The sequence below is a fragment of the Nelumbo nucifera genome, chromosome 6 (genome assembly GCF_055504915.1).
Source record: "Nelumbo nucifera cultivar China Antique chromosome 6, China Antique-T2T, whole genome shotgun sequence".
Lineage (NCBI taxonomy): Eukaryota > Viridiplantae > Streptophyta > Magnoliopsida > Proteales > Nelumbonaceae > Nelumbo > Nelumbo nucifera.
In genome coordinates, this window is record NC_142654.1 from 2195529 (window position 1) to 2220481 (window position 24953).

Here is a 24953-nt window from a genome sequence, read left to right on the forward strand (position 1 = left end):
TACTCCTTCCAAACTGAGCCTTAGAAATACCACTTAACACATTTGTATTTGGGCTCTTCCCAAACTACTGAGCCTTGGGCATTACTCTTTCCTCCATAAAGAAGTTGGTAGAGGTTGGAAATTCTTTTAAGGAAAAATAACCGCATACTTCTATAAGGTTTATGTTCAATTCTTCAGATTATATGACTTGTATTTCTTATCCGGATTGCTGCAACAGATTTCAACCCCAAATAAGGAACACCACTGTTAAGCATCTCAACCTACAGGCTCAGGGTTTGGACTTAGGCAGTTGTCTTCATAGTACCTTCCCCCCCCTCGCCCAAGGACCAACACTGCAGATTAGATGGTTGTAAGAAAGCTATCGGTGCCATAACAAAAGATAAATTACAAGAGATATATAGTTTCCATCAACACGGTATCTTCTGGACATGTCTAGCACACAAAATATGGATGCAGATCCCAAGGAAAAAGATTTTGTTATTTGGTTATCGAACCCTACTCTTGAATCTATTGAGTCTGCTTGATGTTTCAAATGAAACACGGCACATAATTTGGATATATCCCTTCACTTAATGCCAATGCTATAGCAATGAGTGCAATCTCTCACTCTGTGTCTGAATATGCCTCCTGGTAATTTCCTTGATGGAACAGCAGCCTGAGAGGGCCATGGTGAGCTCAAGCTCATCCCTTAGCATTTCTATAACCCGCCTGGCCCCATATTCTCCTTTTTCTGCTAGCCCATAGAACACAGGCCTCCCAACCTATGATAAATGTACACAAAATCGTTAGATGGATGCAAAAATGGACAGGGTGTCAATAAAACTATGGAGTATATTGACATTGTGATGTCTCCAATGAGTTAAGACTTCCAGTTGCTTATTACATTTATCTTATTTTAGTATTTGATGGTGATGGGCACTCAAGGTCTCCATACAGATACAGTTGACTCATGCATCAATTCCAACAATTCACCTGCTGGGGTCTCTTTGAAAAGCTGTACACTAAAAGAATGGGGCAACAAAACCATGCAGCAGAGGCTTAGGATCATCAATCCAATAATTTGTGTTATAGTTTACACAAGAGACAGGCCATTATATGAGAGGTCTGAGTATCTTTTCCTACTCTTGAGTCCAGACTCCTGAGTAGGCATGGCATAGGAGTAACATAGTATTCTCTTGGGTTGAAAATAGAAGCCAAGGTTAAAAATTCACTAGGTGAGAGACCATGTTGGAGTTATTACATTGTCAACATGCTTGGGGAAATTCTGCCCTACACCAAAGTTTGTGAGTGAATTAAATGGTTATAGATGAAACCTTCCAAGAATGGCTTTTGTTTGGCATCGCTCCAAATTGAGTGTCTGCTTTTCCTTTATTGCTGTATTTGGACCTTATTACTCCAGACTTTCTTACTTCTATATGCTTAAGGTTTATTGTTTACGTTAACAACTGTGTTCTATCAAAACCAGTGTGCATGCTAAATAATGAATGAATTAAATCTTACTTACAAGAACAGCTTGGGCACCAAGAGCTATGGCCTTGAAAACATCTGTTCCACGCCGTACTCCTCCATCAAAGAGAACAAGAACTTTTCCCCCAACAGCCTGAACCACCTATTCCTCCAGCATCAACTCAAAAAGAAAAAAAAAAGGTCATTTTTGTTTGAAGAGGCAGATTCCCACATCTTTAGATCGTCACCTCTGTGAGGAGCATAATTATTATAACATTTTGAGAGTGAAATACCCTTTTACTTTTATTTTTATTTATTTATTTTGACAAGGCATTTATGGAAACAGAGAAACAAAAGAAGTGAGGTAAGATATGAAACTTAGAGAATGAAAACGGATACTTAATCATCCAACATTTTCTTTCTTTTCATATTATCGATGGTATTTATTGGAACAAAATGTAGACTTCTGTTGCACTAGATATGCCAATTAATGTCTAGGCATCCATCAAACACAAATGATAGTTACACTGAACAATGCTACTGGCCAAATTAATAAAGGTAAAAGTAAAATATATGGCATTAGAATAAGTGGATTGTCATATGAAATTAATTATTCTTAGAATTTTACTTAAGTCACCTCTTCCAGAACAGAAATGGTGGCTGGTGCATAATCAAGCTGGTGTGCTCCATGGTTGGATACTATTATCCCTGCAACCCCGGCCTCCACTGATTTTACAGCTGAACATGATTGCAAATAAGGTCATTGAAAACATTCAATTCAACTTCAGGAAAATTGGAAAAGAAAAAAAAAAGTTCCTTCTATGAATTAAAAGGCTAAATACAATCATACACAGAGAGAGAGAGAGAGAGAGAACAACACAAAGGCTAAATACAATCATAAAAGTAGTAACAGTAAGATTGCTCTTCTTATTTGTTTTAGATTTTTTTCCCAATTTGGGAGGTTTTCGGAAAGTAACAAGATTAAAGTATTAGAAACATGGACTTACCATCTTCTGCTGTGAGTGTTCCTTTGATCAGAATCGGCAAGTTTGTTATGGATTTCAACCACTCAATATCCTGTAGCAGTTTTGCTTCCCTTATAATCCAATAAAAACACCAAAACAAACCAGCTGTGATAAAGTAAAGTTAATTATGTTGGTTACAGAATTATTATCTCTTCTTTGATTGATGCCTTTATATAAACATGGAAACTCAATGACGAATTTTGGTAGTGTATTCAAGCATCTATAGATGTTGGAAACTTGATATGAGCAAATCTCTTCTGAAGGAGCTTCAACTGAAAAAAAAAAAACAAGGAGGTGTTTGTAGGGTTAGGTTTTAATGTTCTATAAATCTTTTTTTCATAGCAAAAGGCAAGGCTACTGTTTATATTAACTTAAATACTTAATGTTTCTAGCAATTTGCATAATCACACCATATAGAACTTTGATTTATTATTTTTAGTGATTTCTGGTATCTTTAGATTAAGTTAGCAATTCTTGATTGCTTTAAAGAGGCTTGTTGGCATTAGAATTCTCTGGTCATTGTGTATTTGAGCATGTCAAAGAAGCACAGACTTAGCCTACCTCATAGCTTACAGAGACTTTTGAACTTGTATTTTGCTGCTATGCCATCAGAATATCACTTTTTCTCCATTCTAAACCCACCAGTATTTTCACTAGACTATAGCCATCCTAAATTAGTTCTCAGGCATTGACCAGCTTCTTTTCCTCTATAATCTACAGATCTTATTACTTCTCATTCATTAGTGACCATGCTCACTCTAGTAAGAGTACTTAACTTCTTTTCCTACATTATTTTCTCTTTTCGTCAAGTTCCAAGACTGGAAAAATTACTTGGGAATTTTGCCACCAGATTAGAGAGGCCATGGCTTTGTCCTCTAGCTTGAGTGCTACTTTCTGTTCAATTCTGAGATCAGCAGTTGCTCTTTCTGATGCTAGCAAGAAGAGAAAGAAAAAGACAGACTTTGTATTGGAACACTTACTCCTGAGTTAGTTCTTTTTCTGTTCTTTTTGGGGTCGACTGTGTGTTGGGCATGTGTAGCAGCAGAGCAAGCTCTCTTTTATTATTGGAAGGGTTCTTTGCTCTTCATCTTCATTTCCCTTTCTTAATTCTTGTTCTATTATTACTTTTTTTTATCTTTCAGTTTACAAAATCCTGATCAGTTACATGTAAAAAAAGAAAACGAGATATGTACAAGAAAAAAGAATCAAGCTAAAAACTGGGATTAAACTCTTAATAGCCAAGTGGGTAGGGGGGATTATAGAGAAGTGAGGGGCGAGTAATTTGTGCAGGAATATGAGTCATTGAGTCTGAAGATTTGGAAGCAGCCCTACTCCTACAAGAGCATGATCCTTGACTAGAGGAGCTGTGCAAGCATGGTTTAGAAAATATATTATAATAAATCCCTTCAGATGTTTACAAGGAAAAAAACATCTGACAGAATTCAGAAAGTATGATACTATTAAATAAGGTAAAGCAATTTAACTACTAATTAATACCTTCCAACTCAAAGAAGCATCCAGCATTCCAGACACTAAAGCTTCAAGATCAGAACCTTTTTCCTGCAAAAATTTGGAAAAAAATTACAAACGACCATATGCAATGATATGAAAAGTGGAAGAGATTTTGGTTGATAATAAGACAAGTTACAAGAATATAAATAAAAAAAAAAAAATATTATTGGATTAGTGTTAAGACAATGTTTCTGCAAATGACACTGGACAGCGTATAACATGGTCCAGGCATGATACTGAAACCTAAAAAGAAACTAACTTAAAGTTTTTAGAAGGGGGAAGGCAGAAAGAGTTCAAGAAAGTTTAGGGTGTGAAGATAACAAGAAAGTTTTAGCATAACTAAAATAAAATCATTAGAATTTCGAGCAAGCATTCTTAACCACTTATAAGGAATGGTGCAGAAAAGTCGAAGAGTCGTTTGGGTATATCATCTTTAATAAAAGGGGCACATCCCTAATTGCTATTCAACTCAAATAGTAAACCACTTAAAGACAAAAGCACTTCCATGTTTTGACCTTTCTTATAAGAAAGAGTGGTTTTTTGTCTTTTGACTAGGAATGTGCCCCTTAATAAAAAATGGGATATGCCCTAATCATTCCCCTAAAGTGAATCCTTTTCAAACATGGAGAGGAACACTTACATGAATTTTTCATGGGAAAACATACAGTTTTAAATTACTAATATGATCTTTGAGTACTTGGACCGTAAAAAGTGAAGTAATTAGGTGTTCTACTTACAGAAACAGGTTTTGTTGATATCAATCCTTTGAAATTCTTCAACTGAGGCAAGACCAGTCTGCAGAGGGCATCAGTGTGTAAGGTAAGATATTTTTGTATGCCATGTTGGAGTATGGTCTTTAAATAATTAAATTTTGTTTTTCATGGAGTTTTTCAAAAAATTAAATCTGGATTAGCAGCACCCACTCATAGCATCAGAAGGCATTACATGCATCCAAGTTATAAGGGATGGAGTCGGTTATGGAATGACTCCAGAACCTCTCTATAAATAGAGGAAGTCCCAGCTCTTCCCACACGGTAGTGACCCAGCATGAAAGAAGAGTCTACATTGTTCTGTGCAGTTGGGTAGTGGAGAGAGCTCAAGACCCTCTCAAACGTTTGGTGTGTTCCAAGGTTTCGGGCACTAGTGTGGTGATGGAAGAACCACTAACTCTGTCAAGGGGGACCCTCCTACAATACAACTAACATGGAAAAAAACTCAACTGTGATATCCTTAATAATCTGCACAAACACTAGCTCTGTCAAGACTCAAGGGGGAACCTCCTACAACTGAATGGTCAAATCATCAAATATTAATAGGTACCTTAAGTGGGTATTTTTGCTTTTCGCTAGAAATAGCCTTAATCATCAATGATTATAAAAACATGCTTGTATATGCAATGACTCATAATTTCAAACAGAAACGATACCTGTTTTTTATATCCACCTCCCTTCGACCAAGTCGAGGAGTATCAGCTGTCAGAACAATAGCCTTGTATCCATTTCTTTCAGCTCTCTGCACGAATTGAGCCGAAATATCTCGTCTTCTCATTACCTGCTCAGTTAGGAACACCAAAACTACTTGTGGGTTTCTATCAACCATCTAAAACTAACAATTAGTAATCCAAGATGCTGCTACTCCATGCAGCTAATGGACCGGTTAAAACATTGAAATAACAGAGACGTATCAAGGATCGCATACATATAACTGAAAAAAACGAACAGCATTGCAGCTGGAAGCCACCTCCTCCAAAGTGCAGGATGACGTAGAAGACAATACCTACAACTCAAACAGCCTGAGAATTTACATGCTCAAAATAAAAAATTAACAGGTAGTAATTAACAAGACTGAAGTAATACCATGATAGTGTTACAAGCTGCTGCAGCTCTTGCAGTTGCAACTTCGCCTAGGAAAATTCACAAATTCGAATCAGAGTATATGAATAGAGAGAGTACTGATGTAGCAACTATCTCAACAGGACTCTAACCTTCAGGATGTGCTAATTTATGCATTGAAGTGGGAGCAACCATGATGGGTGCCGAAATGTTATGACCCAGTATTGTAGCTGACAGATCTATTCTGCTCACATCTACAAGAACCCTCGGTCGAAACCTGAGTGAGAGCCCATACATATATAAAGCCAATAGTAAAATGGCGAGCTCCATCCATTTGACACATTAAAAGCAATATACATTATTATGTAGGTTTGGTACATTACGTAATTCTACGAAATGCTTCTATGTTCTCCTGAAGAGTGTGCTGGTCCTCAGCTCCACCGGTAATGAAATCATAGTACATCTTTGGAAGAACCTGCCTAGCCAGCTCTTGGAACTCGCTCACGTTAACTGGTTCCATTGCCATTTCACCTGCAAAAAACATGGTCATAATATATCTAGCTATCGGCATGTATGCAAGATACAAACATCTCTGCCTGTGAGTGAGTAGGTGATTCTAAGTGATGGTAGAGTGCCCATATGCCCTCCTTTGATTCTAAGTGATGATTATTTCATGGTTATCTCTATGCAATACCTTCACACACAATCATTCACCTTTTAAAATACAAGAAAATTTATTTGGTTGTTTACTGGAAAATGTTTTATGCGTAAAGATACAATATTATTGGGTTTTTCTGGATCCAAGTTCCAGTTCTTACTGAATCATTCACCTTTTAAAATACAAGAAAATTTATTTGGTTGTTTACTGGAAAATGTTTTATGCGTAAAGATACAATATTATTGGGTTTTTCTGGATCCAAGTTCCAGTTCTTACTGAGTCAGTGGATATACATTTGACCCAGTTTAGACTGATGACCAAGTGGTTAGATCACACTTGTCTCAAATCTAATGAAGCATGAATTATACTGTTGAGGAGTACTTATCTCAATTGATTACTTTGTTGTTGTTTGTTCCTAATAATAGGGAACTTAACGATTGGAGATAGAAAGTAATTTATATAAGGAGTCACTCCCAATTGCTTCTTGCATGTGTGAAAAGCACATTAGACAGAAAGGAAATGATCCTCTCTGCTCCAGCTCCATTCAGATTAAGAAGTGCCGAATTGCGATTTGCTGCTGCGGGCCAGTGTCTCGGATCCATATCGTGTGGCAGCTGCTCTTTTCTCCTTTTGTGCAGGTTTGGAGCGCCCAAGTAGCAGCCGCTCATCTCTGCATCTTCATGGTTCATCACTAAGTTCTAACCACTGTGATTACTACTGGGTTTGCTATTTGATGACTAGCTATATGTGCCTGCTCAAGCTTAATTTGGTGTCACGCATATATATGTCTAGTAGATTTCCTACATGAAGATCAAGTCATCCCTCATGGTCTCTTTAGCTTAGATCAGAAATATAATGCCATTTTCCAGACCTACCGAATTTCTCTCGAATTTAATTAATAATCACTACTCCATTATAATTAAGATCCTATTGATGTATAGTTATAACTTATAGAAAGATACAGTAAATAGAACATTTCAATTTATCCTGTAATCCTTCACTTCCCCTGTAGAGCTAGGGAGATGGCTTTGCCAATGGAGACAAAGATCCGCCTAATGTCGATGATTAGGCAGTGCCAACCTCTTAACAGGAACTGAACTCTGCGTTTCAAATAAAAAATATAAAATTCAACCAAAAGTTAAGATAGCAATGAAGGAAAGATCATACCTGGCGCGAAAAACTAACAAGCTTTATAAAAGACAGATCAAGAAATTAACAAGAGGACAACTAGCATGCAAGCTGAGGGCGAGGGAGCACTAGAAGGAGAGTGGCCGAGCTGCTTCTGCCGGCCATTGTTGTCTCCTGGGTGGAGCTTTTTTGTAATATACATATTTATATATACTTGTAAATGCTTACGCATACGCTTGGGCATATTTTAAATGCTTGGAGTGCTCCTTTTGTCTTCCTCCATTGTCAGTTTGTCACTACATATATTTACACGTCATTCATCTAATCTGCACCTTGTCCATATCCATAAGGCTCTGTTTGATTGCTGGGAAAATTGGACTGAGAAAGGATGGGATGAGAAATGTTGGGATGAGAAGAGGAAAATTTATTTTCTCAGTTAGTTATAATGTGTTTGTTTGCTGAGAAAATTTTTGTGAGAAAATCCACTTTCTAGTGTTTGTTTTGCAAGAAAATTTATAGGAGAAAAATCATGCTAAACTATAAAAATGCATGTAATTTACTTTTATGACAATTTGCACCCCCCAAATGTATGACACATATGATTGAACTTGCCATGTAGCATGATAGTGTTATTAAACTTGCTCATTCAAAACTTTTACTTAAAAAGAGTAAGAAATGCTTAATTATTTGGACCTGCTCATTCATCATAGAATTTGTTCATAAGTCTACTCAATGTACTCATCCATAAAAAGCACGTGCATGCATTCATAAAAAAAACTACTAGGAACTAAAATTGCTTTATTATTTGGACTTGTTGGTACATCAAAGAATTTGCATTCAATAACCTATTTCATTCAAAAAGTCATACATACATCAATAAATCATTTGAATTTGTCTTTAACCTGTAATTAGTTCAACAATGCCAACAGTTCAACCTATTCATTCCATGTAGTCATAATCATCCATATACCAATAAATCCATTGTGGTAAAATATAACCATTCATTCCACCTAATACAAGTAGATTGACCATCGCAAAAAAAAAAAAAGGACAATAATCAAATTGCCAATGCATCCCCAAAAAATATACAAAATGGACGCAAAGGCTCAACCATCAAAACAAGTTTTTGTCATATATAATTAGTACCTAGTTTGTTAATAAATGTGAGTTATAATAGTTTAAGTCTTTTATCCATCACTTCAATATGGATGCCCTAACTTCATTTGAAGCCATGCCTTCCTCAAATGTGGCTCCACTCCGTAAAATGTCATAACTCGACTTTCAGACTCAGCTAAGAAGTCATATGCTTTCATAAAAAATGCCATTGAACATCCTTCTAGGCTCATAACATCGGCATACACCTTTTCCTTGCTAAATAAACAAAACCCTCTCTCAACTGCAGATGCAAGTTTCCTGAGATGTATAGCAATGTCTTGCACTTGTTCAGCAACAATTGAAGCATATGACTTCCGTTTTCCTAAAACTCTTCCTTCTGCAAAACTACTTGCCTCCACCGGCCTTGCTTGAAGGTTAGAATCTCCAAAATTCTCAGCCTCATCAATGTCATCAAACACATGCTCAACATTCGGTGTTGCACTAGTGGCAGTTGCAGAAATTGCATCTTGCTTATTTAGCTCCTTGGCTGTAAAGGCACCAATCCCAGTCACTTGATCATTTCCACATACCAATGCCAATTGGTCATAGTTTGGAATGTTTTTTCGTCTAAATTGCTTTGCCTCTGGATGTGCCTGCTCGTTTACCATGGGAGTTCCATAATAAATCACCTTCCATACTAATAAGTCATCTTTCATATAATTTGTAAACCAAGTGTTTAAAGTAAGTGTTGTTAATCTATTTTACCTCAATATATGTATCCTAAGCATAGGTGTTGCATCTATTGTCTTGGTTGAATCATTCCACGCAAAGCCACTTTGATTCAAAAGGTTTTTTAATATTGCAAAATTCTGCTTGATTGTTTTCAGCCTATTTCGTATGTGTCCTTGAGTACATTCAACTGAAAACTTAGTGCTAATATCACGTGCCGCTACAGTGTAAGCCGGTGATTTGAAACTTTTGTCAACCTTGTCTCCAAAGTTGACTTGCTCAGCAAGTGTGTCAATGAGTAAATTATCCATGTCCTGTGTCCAACTCATATTTGTTTTTCCATTCTTGTTTTCAGGCTGAGAGCTAGAAGAGTCCATTTCTATTTCATGTCAATCAAATGAACAATGCAAATCAACAATATATATCCATAACACCAATTAATACAAAGTATTTTTGTATAAATAGCAATAGGCAATTAATAAAGTCAAACATCATAATCAGTTAAAGAAGTGAGTGCACATAGAAAAAAAAGTTATACAACAAAAGTTATATTAGAAAGAAAGATTTAAACAACAGGAAGAAATTAATGTCGAGCCCTAGATTGATACAAGACATAATCAGCCCACATTTGGGTAGCTATTGCTTCTCTGAGACGAATTCCTTCCTGATGTAACCGTTTTTGGTCACGTACCATTTTTCGTGATGTATAAATTTTTTGGCTAAGTACCTCGTTGTTTGACCCGGTGGTGACGTGCCTTGGTGATGAGCTACTTGGTGGCGAACTCCCTGGGGGAGAACTGCTTGGTGACGAACTGCTTGGTGGCGAACTGCCCGGTGGCGAGCTCCCTAGTGGAGAGCTACTTGGTGACGAACTACCGGGTGGCGAACTGCCTGGTGGTGCTCCCTGGTGGCGAACTGCCTGGGGGCGAACTGCCTGGTGGCGAACTCCCTGGTGGCGAACTGCCTGGGGGCGAACTGCCTAGTGGCGAACTGCCTAGGGGCGAACTGCTTGGGGGCGAACTGCCTGGTGGCGAACTGCCTGGGGGTGAACTGCCTGGTGGCAAACTGCCTGGTGGCGAACTCCCTGGTGGCGAACTGTCTGGTGGCGAGCTGCCTGGTGGCGAACTGCCTGGTGGCGAACTCCCTGGTGGCGAACTACCTGGGGGCGAACTGCCTGGTGGCGAACTCCCTGGTGGCGAACTGCCTGGGAGCGAACTGCCTGGTGGCGAACTGCCTGGTGGCGAACTGCCTGAGGGCAAACTGCCTGGTGGCGAACTGCCTGGTGGCGAACTCCCTGGTGGCAAGCTTCCTGGTGGCGAACTGCCTGGTGGTGAACTCCCTGATGGTGAGTTGCCTGGTGGTGAACTCCCTGGTGGCGAACTGCCTGATGGCGAGCTGTCTGGTGGCAACTCCCTGGTGGCGAACTGCCTGATGGCGAGCTGCTTGGTGGCGAACTGCCTGGTGGCAAACTGCCAGGTGGTGAACTCCCTGGTGGTGAACTGCCTGATGGCGAGCTGCCTGGTGGTGAACTGCCTGGTGGCAAACTGCCTGGTGGCGAACTGCCAGGTGGTGAACTCCTTGGTGGCGAACTGCCTGATGGTGAACTGCCTGATGGCGAACTGCCTGGTGGCGAGCTGCCTGGTTGTCACAGGGGTAGTTCTACAGCGAAAGAAACCCGTGCGGCGTCCTGGCCAAGGCAGGCCAGGACAAGCCTTTATGCGCTTAGAGGCTAGGAGTTGCCCGATGGGATGGCTCCACCAAAGTTAGTAGCACTGGATCATGACCTCAAGTCCAATGGCCGAGGCACTCTCCTGGCTCAGACCAGTCCATGGGAGGCGCCACTTACGTGCTAAAGGGGGACAACCATAATGGAAGGCGACCATGCGCCGATGAGGTGACTTGGCACCGATGTGAAGGATCTCCTGTATGCCGATGATGACAGGCACCTGTGTGCCATGATGATAGGCAACCGCTTGGGCCGGAACACACCCGTGCGCTAGGGGCAACGGGATAGCTCAATCAGCTTGGGCAAGGGGCTGGCGAGGTGAAGGGACATGCTTGAGCCAGGCCCGCATGCCAAGCCTCCCTTGAGTATCGGTAGCGCAGTGCCGGTCCAACACTGTCCCCATGAGCAAGTGTGCGCCCATGAGGAACCCTGGTAGCCATGCTAGCCGTTAACCAGGGCCGCCCCGCAAGGGGATGAAGGTCTAGGAGTGCCAAGGTTAGGCACCCAAGGAGGTCGACCACCCCTCCTCAAAGAGTACGTTAAGCTTTTGGTGGTCTGCCTGAAGATGACATCAGTTCTCCCAAAAATCTTACAGGCGAAAATGACGGGCATGTCCCTAACGTAAGCCTGCCAAGCGTAGGTAAGGCTAAGCCTGTGCTGAACCGTCACATGGTGGCGAACTGCCTGGTGGTGAACTCCCTGGTGGCGAACTGCCTGGTGGACTCGTCACTTGACTTGCTCCTAGGCGGCCTGCAACTTAGAGGATGGTGGAGCTCCCTGGTGCAGCGCAACCCGACTACTCTCCGCGTGATGTGATTTTCTCTCCTTTGTAGGCGGCGGGAGCTGAGGGACCTGCGAGAACTGAATCAGAGGACCCGGGGGTATTTTCCCGGCGGGGACTCTCCGATGCCTAAGTTAGCATTCTGATTACAGAGGGCTTGGAGAGAAATGAGAGAGCTAGAGAGCGGGGGTTACCATCCTTTTTTCTCTTTCCTTGGGCTTTGGGGGTCGGAGTCCTTATATAGTGGTGACCTCGCGGGTTAGATGGGTGAAAAGCCTTCAAACGGTAAGACGTCATATCCCGTCAGAACCGGGGTACGGTGATGAACTCCTCGAGGTTGTCAGGCTGGCGCTTGTGTCAGGCGGCTAGGTCGGCGCCTGGGCCAGGTTGTCAGGTCGGCGCCTGTGTCAGTCGGCGGGTCGGTGTCCGGGCCAGGTTGCCAGGTCGGCGTCTGTGTCAGTCGGCGGGTCAGTGTCCGGGCCAGGTTGCCAGGTCGGCGCCTGTGTCAATCGGCGGGTCGGTGTCCGGGCTAGGTTGCCAGGTCGGCGCCTGTGTCAGTCGGCGGGTCGGTGTCCGGGCTAGGTTGCCAGGTCGGCGCCTGTGTCAGTCGGCGGGTCGGTGTCCGGGCCAGGTTGCCAGGTCGGTGCCTGTGTCCGTCGGCGGGTCGGTGTCCGGGTCGGGTTGCCAGGTCGGCGCCTGTGTCCATGCTAGGTTGCCAGGTCGGTGCCTGTGTCCGGGCCAGGTTGCCAGGTCGGCGCCTGTGTCTGGGCCAGGTTGCCAGGTCGGCGCCTGTGGCAAGCTGGTTCGGCCAGGTCGCGCGCAGGTCGGCACCTATGGCAGGCTGGTCCGGCCAGGTCGCGCGCAGGCCGCCCGTAGGCCGCGTGCAGGTCGCGCCAGGCCAGCCAGACCGATGCCTGGGAGGGGACACCAACTTGGTAAGTATTTGCCTAGTTGTCACGAGGTGCCACGTGTCGCAATTTCACTGGAGGGCCAAATCTGCCCTCATCACTTCCCTTGATTGTTCATTTCTACTAGCTCGTTGGGATAGTTGGGAGATTTGTGTATTGTCTGCTCTATCATCATTTAAATCATCAATTCCTGCATCATCCTCAGTATCAACTGCTTCTCGATCATACTGACGCATGATGAAATCATACAGATCCACACCCATGACATAGTTGTGTAATGTTGCTGAGATACCAAGATTGGAAAGCATTTCTTCAATACCCCAAAGATCCGTTCAACGGCAATTCTAAGTGATGAGTGTCGAAGGTTGAGCAGTTCTTTTGGGTTCTCAGGTTGATGTGCACCCCATTCCTTTAGATGGTATCGTGTGTTTCGATATGGTGTAATGAACCCCGTCTTTAATGAAAATCCTGTGTCTACAAGATAATATTTACCTATTTAAAATATAAAAAGTTAGAAAACACGTACATACTTATTAAATAAAAATGTATCTTGTGAGAGTTTATTACTACCTTGAGGGACCTCTAATTTATGCTCTCTCCTCGGAGCATTGTTAAGCATGTGAGAATCCGATGCGGCACCCTCCCAATCAAGTAATACATATGTGAACCACAAATTGAAAGTGCATGCAGCAATGATGTTTTGTGTGGGATAAGATTTACGACCTCGAAACCTAGCAACATCAGTAGAAGGGACTTTCACAAGGAGGTGTGAGCCATTGATTGCCCCAACACAATCCTGCCAGTAGATTTAAGTTTTTTATTATTCATTTTTATGGGTGTATACGTCATAAAGAAGACTTTATCACTTAATTACCTTGAAATATGGCCAAAAATCATGTCGGTTTCTAATTTCTGGAGGTGTTTCAGTACCACTTGGTTGAATCAAGTACCTATCCTCCAAGCTCAACAAAGCATTCAATACGTTGTTGAAATGACGGCTCACAATCTCACCAGACGGACTGAAATGAAAGCCCATTGTTCTATTCCTAACGTTGTGTGCCAGTATGTGTAGGAAGCGTGCCACTTGTTCTTTTACCGTGCACCTCATTGTATCATGTAGTCTTCCTATCTCACGAATAATCTTTTTGTCCATATAATCTATCCAATAAATTCCTTCATTCAAAATCCCAGTTCACAGATGGTTCCCTATCAATATAATCCACATATTCTTGCAACATTGAAAATGTAACTGCAACCGTAGCAGTTGCAGCCCCAACAATTGCATAAAGCAAATTTTGCTCCATCTATTCATAGAAAACAAACAAATAAATAAATAAATTGGGAAATTCATTCTAAAATGCCTATATAATTTACATGCTGGAAAAGTAGTCAATGAAAAAAAATAAGAGCAACCATTAACCATGAATAAGTTTACTCCCTTCACTGTTACTAATCAAACAATAATTGCATTTTTTTACCCTTCTTTGGTCAGACCGAGTTATTATTTCCTTTCAAGTCTCAAAAGAAAGACCCCCAAAGGTCAGCCTTAATCCCAAATTCCCAAATTTTAATGCAATCACTAAATTCTTCTAATCACCTAAAACGAGAGGCCCAGGTCATATACTATATGCATGGTTCCTGCAATTCAGCAGAGCAGGTTTAATCCTGAACTTACTAGCAGGGGTGCCAACTGATCATATCAGCCACTGAGTCATCCACAAATCAAACATATGACATGGATTCTTGGCTTTGGATGGACCAAAAGAATCATCAACCATCTGACCAAAAATATGAAACCCATGTTGGGTGGGATAAAACTCATTATTAAGTAGCACAGGTAAGCCAGGTTGTTGAAATATTTACCTGGTTGGATCAGGTAAATCAGTTTTAGACTGACAAAATATCAGAGTATCACCCTAATCAGAACCATTAATCATTTGGGAGGAATGTACTAGCCCAAACATCTATTGTCATGCAAGTGGAACCGTGGAAGACAGGTTGGCCCATTGGGTCAAGCCTTGCCACCTTTTAGTGTACCATGAATACACTAAATAAGAAAGCAACATGCAGTTGGCAAAATCTGAGAAAAAAAACATCTTGTCATCCATGAAAGATACAATAGAAGCCCATACAAAAGTTGGTGTATGTTTAGTTTCTTTAACCGAAACTAAAAGATTTTGACTTCCCCCTGTAGAACCTTTCTTTACCTGCTCGGTTCATATAGAACCTTTTTGTGTACACCCCCAGGCCTAGCGACCCATGTAGTAAACATGGTGGGGATGGAGGGGACTCTTCATAGCAGAAGACATTTTTTTGGTGAAACATAGTAGAAGACACCAGTGTTTTTATAACCAAAATAAACTACAGAGTTAAAACATACCACCAAAATAAGCAACGAACGGCAATTCAAAAGGTATATCTATTTTCTTGTAGATGCGAAATAGAAAAAATTTTCAGACTAAAGAAAAAATGAGATTTTAGAATCCCATCAAAAGTGCAAAAACATACCAATGCTCCATTATTCATCATACAATCAAGAAACATTACTTCAAGAAAGAAATTAAAAAAAAAATTGCAAAATGGCAGAGCTCATTCCAAATAAGAACGACCAAACCCAACGCCCATGCATAACCCAGAAATTTGCCCATCCTAAACCGAAAACAAGAAAGAAAAAAAAAAAAAACTTCCGGAGCACCATTACATATCACAGGAAGAGAGAAAAAACAAAACCCAAATATCTTATACCTGCAATAAAATGAATCCAAACAAAATACAGATAGAAAAATACCGTATGTCTTGAGTGGAGGCTTCTTGTGTTGTGTGAAAATTTCCTTGTTCCGACCCATTTACCATGTGTAGAAGAAGAAGAAGGAAGAGAAGATGGCCTCAATGGGTTAGGGCTATTAGGCACCAAGTTGTAACAATATTAGCCTAATCAGGACCCATAGGAATGAGTCCATCAGAGAAGAGATTGCTCCAGGAATTGCAACTGATATATACTTTAGGCCTTCTGGACTTGATGAAGAAGAAAAGTACTGAATGGTAACAAGATGAATGTATGATGGTTGACAAAATGTGTTTGAGTGCTTTGTCGTTGTATTTAGTTTTTTGTACTTGTAGTGGTGCTCTCCCAGATTAAAAGTTGATGTACTGTAGTTCACTTAGTATTAATTAAGATCTCCTTGCCCTTGCTAATGATCAAAAGGAATATTGTTTCTTGTTTTATAGGTGGTGAGCATTACACCCAATTGGAAGGTAATATCAATAGTACAAACTAGAAACACATTGATGGTGGATTTGTAGAATTCGCTCTTAATCTAATTAAGCTACAAGCAGATTGTAGAGTAAAGCAGGTAGATTTGTGGATCAGGAATAAATCATTGTAGCATCAATTCCAACATAAACAGAGTATGCTAAACATACATAGATACCAATAAAGACAAAATCCATACAGAAAAGTCCTAACTCAGTCACCCTAAAATACCTCAAATAATCCCATTAAAATCTATCTTAGTTTAAGACTGAGTGAAAGGACATAATCGCTTTTTCCATCAGTTTCTTAACTACATCAGACCCTGAAGCTTAGTTTGGGATACACCTGTCCTGAAAGGAATAAAAATAAGCAAGACAAAATGTTTCGGAAGAAGTCTGATTGGAACGTCAAGCTTCCATCGATTTCATAAACAAGCACCATATATCATCACAACTCAAACCATCAAAAACACCCTAAGCACATAAATAATTTCTCGTCGCATAAGTCATTTTATCTCCAAACAAGGATCTCTCTAGTAGATCCAAAGCCAATATGTGGATTTTCATCCGATCCTTCCAAAAATGGCCCTATTTCTATTTATAATCATCAAAAATATATCCAAAAGAAAGCCAAGATCTTCTAACTACATTTAACCTTCTGAACAAAAAGAAAAAAAAAAAAGAAAAAGAAGAAGAAGAAAAACTTGCCTGCAACGTGGAAAGATGTTCTTCGATTCAAAGAGTGAAGATGGTTTTTCTATCTCAAGATTTTGTCTTGGATCAACAATGACATCAGAAAGAAAACACACTTCTCTGAGTTTAAGGGGCGGTGTTCAGCCTTCCGTTGTTCCTGCTGCTGTAAGTAAAACCCCTATAGATGAGCTTCCAGCCACTGAGGGGAAAAACATGGGGTTGGGGAAGAAAGAATTATGGACCGAAAAACAACAAAAAAGGGTAGAACAGGACCGCTAGAGAGAGAGATTCATGGATCTTGTGTTACATTTCAAAGAGATGGCCGAAGAAGCTACCGGAGAAATGGCCGTTGGATTGCTACTTCGAAGGGAGAGGAGATTATCGACTTCTTGCTCTGACAAAGCCCGAGCAATTTTCTTAGCGTTTTTTTTTCTCATCGGGGCAACACTGTTTTGGTGCGATCCCGCTCACTTAATTTTGGGATCCCGCGTTCCTCTTATTTCTCATCCCAAAATACTGTTTACCAACAAGCAAACACAAGAAAGGGAGAATCATTCGGGAATATTCCCTTTTCTCATCCCTTTCTCAGTAAACAAATAGAGCCTAAGTGTTCACTCAATATATCTTGTATGGGATGCTCGTTACCCAATTCGTGGCAGCAATTAAATGGGTATTAGAGGAAATGGGTTCTTTTGTCCTTGCTGTTTTATTATTGTAGTTCAAAAATCCTTATTTTTTTGAAAATTCTTACCCTGTACGATTGTGTCAATTCAGGCCTTGAACTTTAAAACAATTCCCAATATCTGAACTTTCAAAAACTATCTAATAAGTTAATAAGTAAAATGACAAAAATACCTATCAAATGTCTACCACTTCCACATAAACCAATTCAAGAGACAAGCAGCTTGAATTGGTAGCGTTTTAAATGCAGTGACCGTGGCGTTCGTTAATGTTGAATTCCTGCAGATAAGACACTCCCAGGACCAGTAAATGGTCCATTCAGTTACTGTGTCTGAAGCAAATTTTGACCAGAAATCTGAGCTTTCAAAAGCTTCCAAAGAACAAAAACAAAATTCTTTTCACCGAAGGAGAGTTGAAAGCAAGCAGAGTTGTACTCAGAAAATGAGTATTAGGTGGGATTGAATTGAACAACATAGCTTTTTATAGAGGGAAGTCCCTGATAGAAATCAAGGTAGTATTTATGAGAAAAGTGAGTCCAGTACATGGGTTGAATCCAACCTAGTATTTTTCTTTATCTATGCAACAAGAAAAAAAAACTAGGGTTTAGCATTTATTTTTTTTCAACCTGTTAGTATTGACTAAGAACTGTCTGCAGTCTTCTTTTACACGTTACATGGCAAGCCAAGGATTTGATGCTTGGATTCTTGAAGTTAGAGGTGCTGGATTGAGCAAACAGGGTATGGAATCAAAGAAAATTGAGCTGTCTTCCAATAGCAATGTATTATCTAAGCAGATAAAATCTGCAGCTAAAGGTGTTGATAAATGGTTTTTTCCTGCATAACAGGACCGAAGTGTTAACCCCATTGTTTTGGAAGACTCTAAGAATACTGCTATCAAAGAAAACAGAAGGAAGACTATCAGGGATGAATCACAACTGGCGGCAAAGTTGACAGAAACTTTTACACGTTTGTCAGAAAGACTCTCAGACTTTCTTAATGAAGGTCTATCAAAGGCATTCCCGGTTACATGGGATGAAGCACTAACTTGAGAAAAGTGATTCCAGAATCCAGATATACCTTAATGTTGACCTAGCACTTTCTACAAAAAATTAATGTTTCAGTCTCAAAGTAGAACACAATAAACAGTGTCTTCTTTCAAGGGCAGTTTTGACATTTTCAAAAGTTTTAAGTGGCATATGTCATCACGTGATACAAATAACTGGTGGGCTGTTAGCGGCAGGGATCTATTAGACAGATTTTGAAAGTTCAAGTATCGTAGAGACACATTTTGAAGTTCGGGGACTGACTTGAAACAACCCCTTAAGTACAGGTTATTGATCAGGAATTTTCCCTTGTTTTTTTCCTCGTGAAAATGTATGAGAGTGCAAATAGGCTGAGTGTGGTTTACTTTTGCTTTAGATTTGGCTTTGTATTGTTTGTTTATGAGAAATAGAATGAAGTGGCCCCCACTTTATGACAGAAAATGGAGGTATTTAGAGGGTTATTTGTTTGGAGGTGAGGTAGGAAGCAAGATGCTATGGTCCCCACTTCATTTGAGAGATAATTGGGTAGAAAGAAGATGCTGCAAATTTTGCATCAGTTTTGAGATACAAAACTAGTGCAAATGAAACTATGAAATTAGAAATTTTGCATCATGTAGGAGTGCAAATCATAGTTACAAGCAGATGCATAACCAAACCAGGTGCAAATTTTGTATCTGGTTTAGATTTGCATTGCAAACAAACACAGTGGAAGGAACAAGTAATGTTCCATTTTCAGAAGAGATCCAAAAGCTTTTCTTTGGTCTCATTAGAAGTCGATCTATGCATTAGTTTGCAGAGTTGATATCAATTTCTCCACGCCTCAACTCTCTGCATTTAATTGCCGCATGATCCAGAGAGAGAGAACATCACAAGTAAGAGAGAATCCACACAACATACTCAAAATAGAGGTCCGACTTCGGAGTTAGATCTCAATGGATACCAAAAATTCAGCAAGCCAGCTGAAGAAGTTTTAATTTCTAAAAACATTCTATATATAACAAGTGAAACTCCCTTCGTTTTGCCCAGCCTCAAAATAAAAAAACAAGCACGTAGGTTATTAACAAGTGAAATTCTCCTTGTACCCGCCTCACCATGTAGGCTTCTCTTTAATCATGTAAATACTTGCATCTGTCTCCATAACGACACCTCCCTTGAGGATAGAACCAGCATGGCTGCAGTTGCAAACAGCCTTGCCTCTGCAATGTCCTCTGGGGAAAATAAGAATTCAAGCTTGCCAATGGCTGCCTGTGATGGAACCTCTCTGATGGTTGCTCATTTGCATGTGGGTGCTGCCTGCTGGCAATAGGAAATCCTTTACTCTGCTGATTCCGGATGTCAGGAATGTTGGTAGTCCGCTGGTCTCTAATATGTCTGCTCTGGAGGCCCATTGGTTCAGTAGGAGTGGCTTGAGGTTGACGTTGGAAGATCCCAGTGAAACTTTGGGGGATGGCACACTGATGTTGGATGACCTCAATGAAGTCAGATTTTGGAGGTTGCTCTTGGGGACTAACTTTTCCCATGTGGGGCTGCTGCTGCTGTTCTCGAGACTGTATACTCCGGATGGTGCCGGTCTCCTTTCTTGCAATGCTGTGGATTTAAAATAGACAACTTTAGCAGCTAATAATCAATTAACCATAATGTAAAACAGCTTGGACTGGATGATGTAGGGAAATTTTGATAGAAACAATAAATTTCTGGCAATCTAAATTAAATCCATTAATTGAAACAATTGACACCTTTTAAAATTAAATAACAGGTAGAAACATTTTGGGGCAAAAGCCAACGGCAAACAGTTGGGATTAATGCTTTGTAGAGTTGAGTTGAGCTGCATACAGTGGGTTTTAGAGCTGTTTCATTTTCCACAGAGAAAAGAGTAACTTGAACAGGGGCCATCCAAGGATGTATCTTTACTAAACTAGGTACATATTTTCAATCTAGCAAGCTAATGGCTTAGATTCTCAAGAAATGGAAAAAGTATAAAAAAGAAAGCTCACAAAAATCACCTTTGACCCTCTCGAATTTTCTTCCTTGTTTCCTTCTCTTGAATCCTAGCCTCTCTCTTGGATCTAGCAATAGAACCTCTTGAATGCTTTTCAAGCAAAATTTTCCTTCTTTCCTCTTCATTGCTCCATACCTAAATTTTTGCAGGATGATCAGCATTAATAACATAGAAGAGTTATGCAACTGGGAAAAAAAGTTGAAAGAGAGGGATGCAAGTAAACACATATTTTTGTTTTGGATCCAACCGACCTGCCTCATTGTCTTGAGCTTATAGAGATTCCTTCCCTTGATGAGAAGGGGATGAAGTGGTGGGAGTGGTTTGACCCCTTTGCTCCACAGCACTTCAATCTGATCATAGAAATCAAACATAGCAATTTATACAAAGTAAAATGAAATTTTAAAACTTCTAAACATGATATAATAACATAAGGTAACCCTCCATAACAGAAGTTCAACTTCAACCTATTTTTCATCTAACCAATGTTTTAAAATGCGGAGGCGTGACGTGAGGCGTTCCACTACCTAGAGGCGTGAGGCGTAATTCAGAACGCAAGAGGCGTAAGCCTCCCGAACACAAGGAGGTGTAAGCCTTTTTAAGAGGAAGGGGGTTAGGAGGAGGATGAAGAGGAAGGGGGGATCTCATTTTTTCTTTATTTTTAATATAAATCTTTTATGTTAAGAAGAATAAAGATGCATAATAGTAGTTCAAAGGGGGGGGGGGGGTCTTGTCGAAGCGAAGGCGAGCGAGCGAAGTGGCAGGGGGCAAACCATTTTCTTTCCCCTTGTCTTTTCTTCCCTTCCCTTTCCTTTTCTTTTCTTTCCTTTTCTCTTTTTTTCTTCTCTTTCCTTTCCTTTTCTTTTCCCTTTCTTTTCTTTTCCTTTCCTTTCCTTTTCTTTCCTTTTCTTTCCCTTTCTTTTCTTTTCCTTTCCTTTCCTTTCCTTTTTTTCTTTTTCTTTTTTTTTTAAGTATTTTCATATCAGGTGTGCATGAGGCGCAAGAGGCGTACGCCTCATGAAAAAAGCGCAAGAGGCGTATGCCTCAGAGGTATCAGTGCCTCAGGCATACGCCTTAGGGCGTTTTGGGCGCGCCTCCAGGCGTACGCCTCCCACGCCTTTTAAAACACTGTATCTAACTGGAGTATTATTTATCTAATTGATTGAGATACTCCAATCTTCAATAAACAAGAAAAAGGAACTCTTAAAATCTTCATTTGAAACATGAATGGGAAAACATCAATCTAACCGTGAAGGTGTGTTGTTGCTTGGCAGCACCATAGCTTTCTTTCACAATACGGCCGACAACAGTCCTAGTACCAATAGAAGGACCTGTGGCACTCCTAGATGCTATATTATACCTGGACAAACCAAAATACAGAAAGAGAAGGGAAACTTTAAGAAAACCAGACAAAGAAGAAATTAGGCAACAATGTGAAGTCATATTTTTCAAACATTATTTCTTTACTGAAACGCACTTGTTTTTTCTACAGGACCAATCTACTGAATCCAAACCACATATACTGAAAATTACTTAATCAGATTATATAAATCTGTCAAATATGGTTTTATGGACCACTGCCCAAAAACAAAAAATATCCGATCAAATTCAATTAGTTAAAGACATTAAGATGAAGAGAGCATTATACTTGTGACAATTGAGTTTTTAGCTGCATACAATCATCCTGAACAATACCAAAATCTGTTGAAAAGAAGAATGCCGCGGTAGGTTTAAAAAATACGGATGGAGAAAGCATTTAGTTTGTGATCACTGATATGAACTTGAAGCTTGATCTCTAGTTTAAGCATTCAGGACCAAACTCAATGGTGATATGCAAGAACCTATCAATTTAGGGGATCAAACTCAATAAAGATATCAAATTTGTGTTTGGTAGAGACACAAAGAACCATTACCTGATGTTCACCCCTGTAATTTAGAGTCTTGGGAGGGGTGGACTTGAATCCATGTTCTCATACTTGTGAGCCCGGGACTTTAACATTACACCAAGCAATGTTCCCCTTGTTTGGTAGAGACTCGAGAATATTAAAACATCATTCATAATGTGGATAAGGGTACTGGATTCTAAATTATACCAGTCAACAATGCAACATTGGTAGGGGTCATTGCTATTTGCTGTGGGAAAAACTCAGGAGGCTGACAAGCGTGAGAAGAGTATGAACAGTTTTGAGCTTGAGATTGGCCATTTTGTGTAAAAAATGCAAAAAGGTTAGGTTCAAATCCAGTTAAACCCTCCCAAGACCCTGATAGATAGGGCTAAAATTGGGAAATGACACTCTAATGGTGAAATATTTGTAATGTGGAGAAAGGTACTGTGTTTTAAATTCCATTTTAGCTAATGGTACAGCATTAATTAAGGGCACTGAATTTCAAGTTTCATCAGCTAATGGTGCAAAAGCTTACATTTCATAAACATTTTGCTCAAACATTACCACATCTCCAGTGCATGCGTCTCCTGTATAAAAGCACAACATTATTAAAAGAAAGACAAAAGCAAGAAAAAGATAAAGTAAAAGAAATTTAGAGCTATAACAGATCATGTACTTGTAACTATTTTTTTTTTTTTTGATGATAAAATAACATGATGCGGAAATAACAAATAGAGCTAACATTTCCCCCATTGATCATTTTGACTTCTTCCCCCAGTTAGGTCTGTACCTCATGGATGAGACATAACTTAAAATTAGAGTACAACTACTTTTAATTTAATAATTGAATACGAAAAAGGAATCATAAGACATGCTCCTTTAATTTAATAATTGAAGGAAAAAAACTATGTACCAGATGGTCCAGATGGATACCTTTACAGTTCAACACAAAGCTAGATAATGGGTACTTCTTCTCACCACCCCCATCCATTATCCTGAAATTCATTATTGGAGAAAGCAAATGGAAAATCAGTGGACAATAAAGATTGTCAAGGTGATCTCTGATGGGCAGGATAATTATAACTGGTCATAATTAAAACAATGAAGAAAAAAATATTACTCAAGGTGCTCTCTGATGCGCTGGATAAGAAGATCCTTTTTTCCGGTTAATCTGAGCCCATTCTTCCTCAAATACACCTTACAATCTTCAACTTTTAATTTCTCCAGTTTACCAGCTGTTAGCATCAATTAAAAGAAAATAAACAAAAATTGTGAACAAAATAAAAATTGTTTATTTGAGAATTCCAGTGGAAACTGGAAACCTCCTTATATGAGCTCAGTTTTTTTTTCCTTTTCTAATCCAATAATCATTACGTTGAACAAATTCCAATGAAATTCATCAAAACATTATAATTGAACTTTTCTTCATCCTTTGCAGCATAAGCACAAACTGCTAGAAGAAAAACGTTCAAATATCATTTCCCATCAATTGATAGGCATCTAAACCCTAATTTAACAACGGATATGGCATTAAACATAACAGAATGACTAAAGAGGGTTCATGTAGCCGACCCCCATATGATTGCATTAAGGCTTGGATGATGATGATGCATGTAATCTCATAGACACGTTTCTCTACTTCCACCCAATCAAACAGTAAACTCTTTCTGAAATCCCAAGAACCCTAGTAAATCCCAACAGAAACCTCAAATGGGCTTAACAACTTCCATAGTGCCACCTTTGGTGTACTTGTCATGATAAGCACAAAAAAGTGACAAGGAATACAGAGTTGATTGTACCTAAATACTGGTGAAATAAATGAAAAAGAAGGAAATGGGAACTTCTGTTTTTTCGCTATGACAGAAGAAATAATTTGACTAACCTTGGATGAGTTTTTGGACCTTTTCAAAGCTTTTCTCGTCTTTCTCTTCAAGTTCGGGCACCTTTATTTCAGCATCATCCAGTTCATCCTCACTGCCCAAATCCATCTTCTTCTGGACAGTACTGCACACATTATTAAAAAAATAAAAATCAATTTGGTTTCAGCTCATGATAAAACTTTTATAACGATGTAGTATAGTCAATACTAACCGAGACTTTGTCTTGTTGATCGAAAACCTTGAGAAACTTGAGCGAGTTTCTTCGATAATGTCGTAAGTTGGATCTTCTTCCGAGTCATCTGAATCATAATTCTCAGTTTCAGATCCTCCATTTTTACTGTGATCTTCTTCAACTGCTTGCAGCTCTCGGTCAGAAACTTCCATTGATCAGCTTCTTCTGATAGGGTATCAATGAATTAGATAGATAAGATCGATCTAACGCTGGTCGACGTTGGGGTTTCGCCTTGTCGTCGATAGGGTTTCGCAAGAGTTATGACTTGAACGCTAAAATCTTGGGTTCTTTGTTGGGGGTGGGGGGTGGGGGGTGGGGGTGGAGGGGGAATGGATGGGGTAACGTTCAAGATTTTCAAATTTGAAATGTAATTGCGAGTTAGGGCTGTCAACGGGTCGGGTATACCCACCCGATAGAAAGGAACTGACCGGTCGGTTTTATCCCAACTCCA

The 24953-nt window shown here is 39.9% G+C and overlaps 3 protein-coding genes across 16 annotated transcripts; all 3 read right to left on the minus strand.

Moving 5' to 3' along the window:
* Positions 1 to 339: 339 nt before the first annotated feature.
* Positions 340 to 17375, minus strand: LOC104609300 (peroxisomal (S)-2-hydroxyacid oxidase GLO4-like). Of its 14 annotated transcripts, none has more exons than XM_088889802.1 (15): positions 17059 to 17373; positions 16801 to 16948; positions 13715 to 14144; positions 13411 to 13636; positions 6199 to 6346; positions 5968 to 6092; positions 5840 to 5886; positions 5682 to 5759; positions 5410 to 5534; positions 4721 to 4778; positions 3969 to 4031; positions 2454 to 2523; positions 2084 to 2184; positions 1505 to 1609; positions 340 to 761 (listed from the first exon to the last, which is right to left on the minus strand). In XM_088889802.1, the coding sequence occupies exons 3-15, from the start codon at positions 13991 to 13993 to the stop codon at positions 582 to 584; spliced, it is 1605 nt and encodes a 534-aa protein (XP_088745928.1). In that variant the 5' UTR covers positions 13994 to 14144; positions 16801 to 16948; positions 17059 to 17373; the 3' UTR covers positions 340 to 581. The 14 variants fall into 14 exon arrangements, 13 of the variants coding, with proteins under 13 accessions (XP_088745928.1, XP_088745929.1, XP_088745933.1 ...); XM_088889803.1 differs by having other exon boundaries at positions 16801 to 16945; positions 17059 to 17283; XM_088889807.1 differs by having other exon boundaries at positions 16801 to 16945; positions 17093 to 17272.
* Positions 8668 to 9947, minus strand: LOC104609390 (L10-interacting MYB domain-containing protein-like). Its single transcript, XM_088889810.1, has 2 exons — positions 9470 to 9947; positions 8668 to 9355 (listed from the first exon to the last, which is right to left on the minus strand). The coding sequence occupies exons 1-2, from the start codon at positions 9800 to 9802 to the stop codon at positions 8801 to 8803; spliced, it is 888 nt and encodes a 295-aa protein (XP_088745936.1). The 5' UTR covers positions 9803 to 9947; the 3' UTR covers positions 8668 to 8800.
* Positions 17376 to 19441: 2066 nt separating the features above from the next.
* LOC104609301 (uncharacterized) lies at positions 19442 to 24794 on the minus strand. Its single transcript, XM_010275587.2, has 9 exons — positions 24482 to 24794; positions 24273 to 24394; positions 23511 to 23625; positions 23324 to 23385; positions 22926 to 22977; positions 21753 to 21864; positions 20759 to 20857; positions 20512 to 20642; positions 19442 to 20095 (listed from the first exon to the last, which is right to left on the minus strand). Exons 1-9 carry the CDS (start codon positions 24652 to 24654, stop codon positions 19615 to 19617), a joined length of 1347 nt encoding a protein of 448 aa, XP_010273889.1. The 5' UTR covers positions 24655 to 24794; the 3' UTR covers positions 19442 to 19614.
* Positions 24795 to 24953: the final 159 nt, after the last annotated feature.

Coding starts and splice junctions, on each gene's coding strand:
- LOC104609390 (XM_088889810.1), bottom strand. CDS start 9,802: ATGGACTCTTCTAGCTCTCAGCCTGAAAACAAGAATGGAAAAACAAAT. Junction 9,356..9,469: donor CACCTATGCTTAGGATACAT/ATATTGAGGTAA, acceptor CCCATGGTAAAC/GAGCAGGCACATCCAGAGGC.
- LOC104609300 (XM_088889802.1), bottom strand. CDS start 13,993: ATGGACAAAAAGATTATTCGTGAGATAGGAAGACTACATGATACAATG. Junction 6,093..6,198: donor GAAGCATTTCGTAGAATTAC/GTAATGTACCAA, acceptor GCTCTCACTCAG/GTTTCGACCGAGGGTTCTTG. Junction 762..1,504: donor TTGGTGCCCAAGCTGTTCTT/GTAAGTAAGATT, acceptor CATTTATCATAG/GTTGGGAGGCCTGTGTTCTA.
- LOC104609301 (XM_010275587.2), bottom strand. CDS start 24,654: ATGGAAGTTTCTGACCGAGAGCTGCAAGCAGTTGAAGAAGATCACAGT. Junction 24,395..24,481: donor ATCAACAAGACAAAGTCTCG/GTTAGTATTGAC, acceptor TAATGTGTGCAG/TACTGTCCAGAAGAAGATGG. Junction 20,096..20,511: donor AAAATTCGAGAGGGTCAAAG/GTGATTTTTGTG, acceptor TTAAATCCACAG/CATTGCAAGAAAGGAGACCG.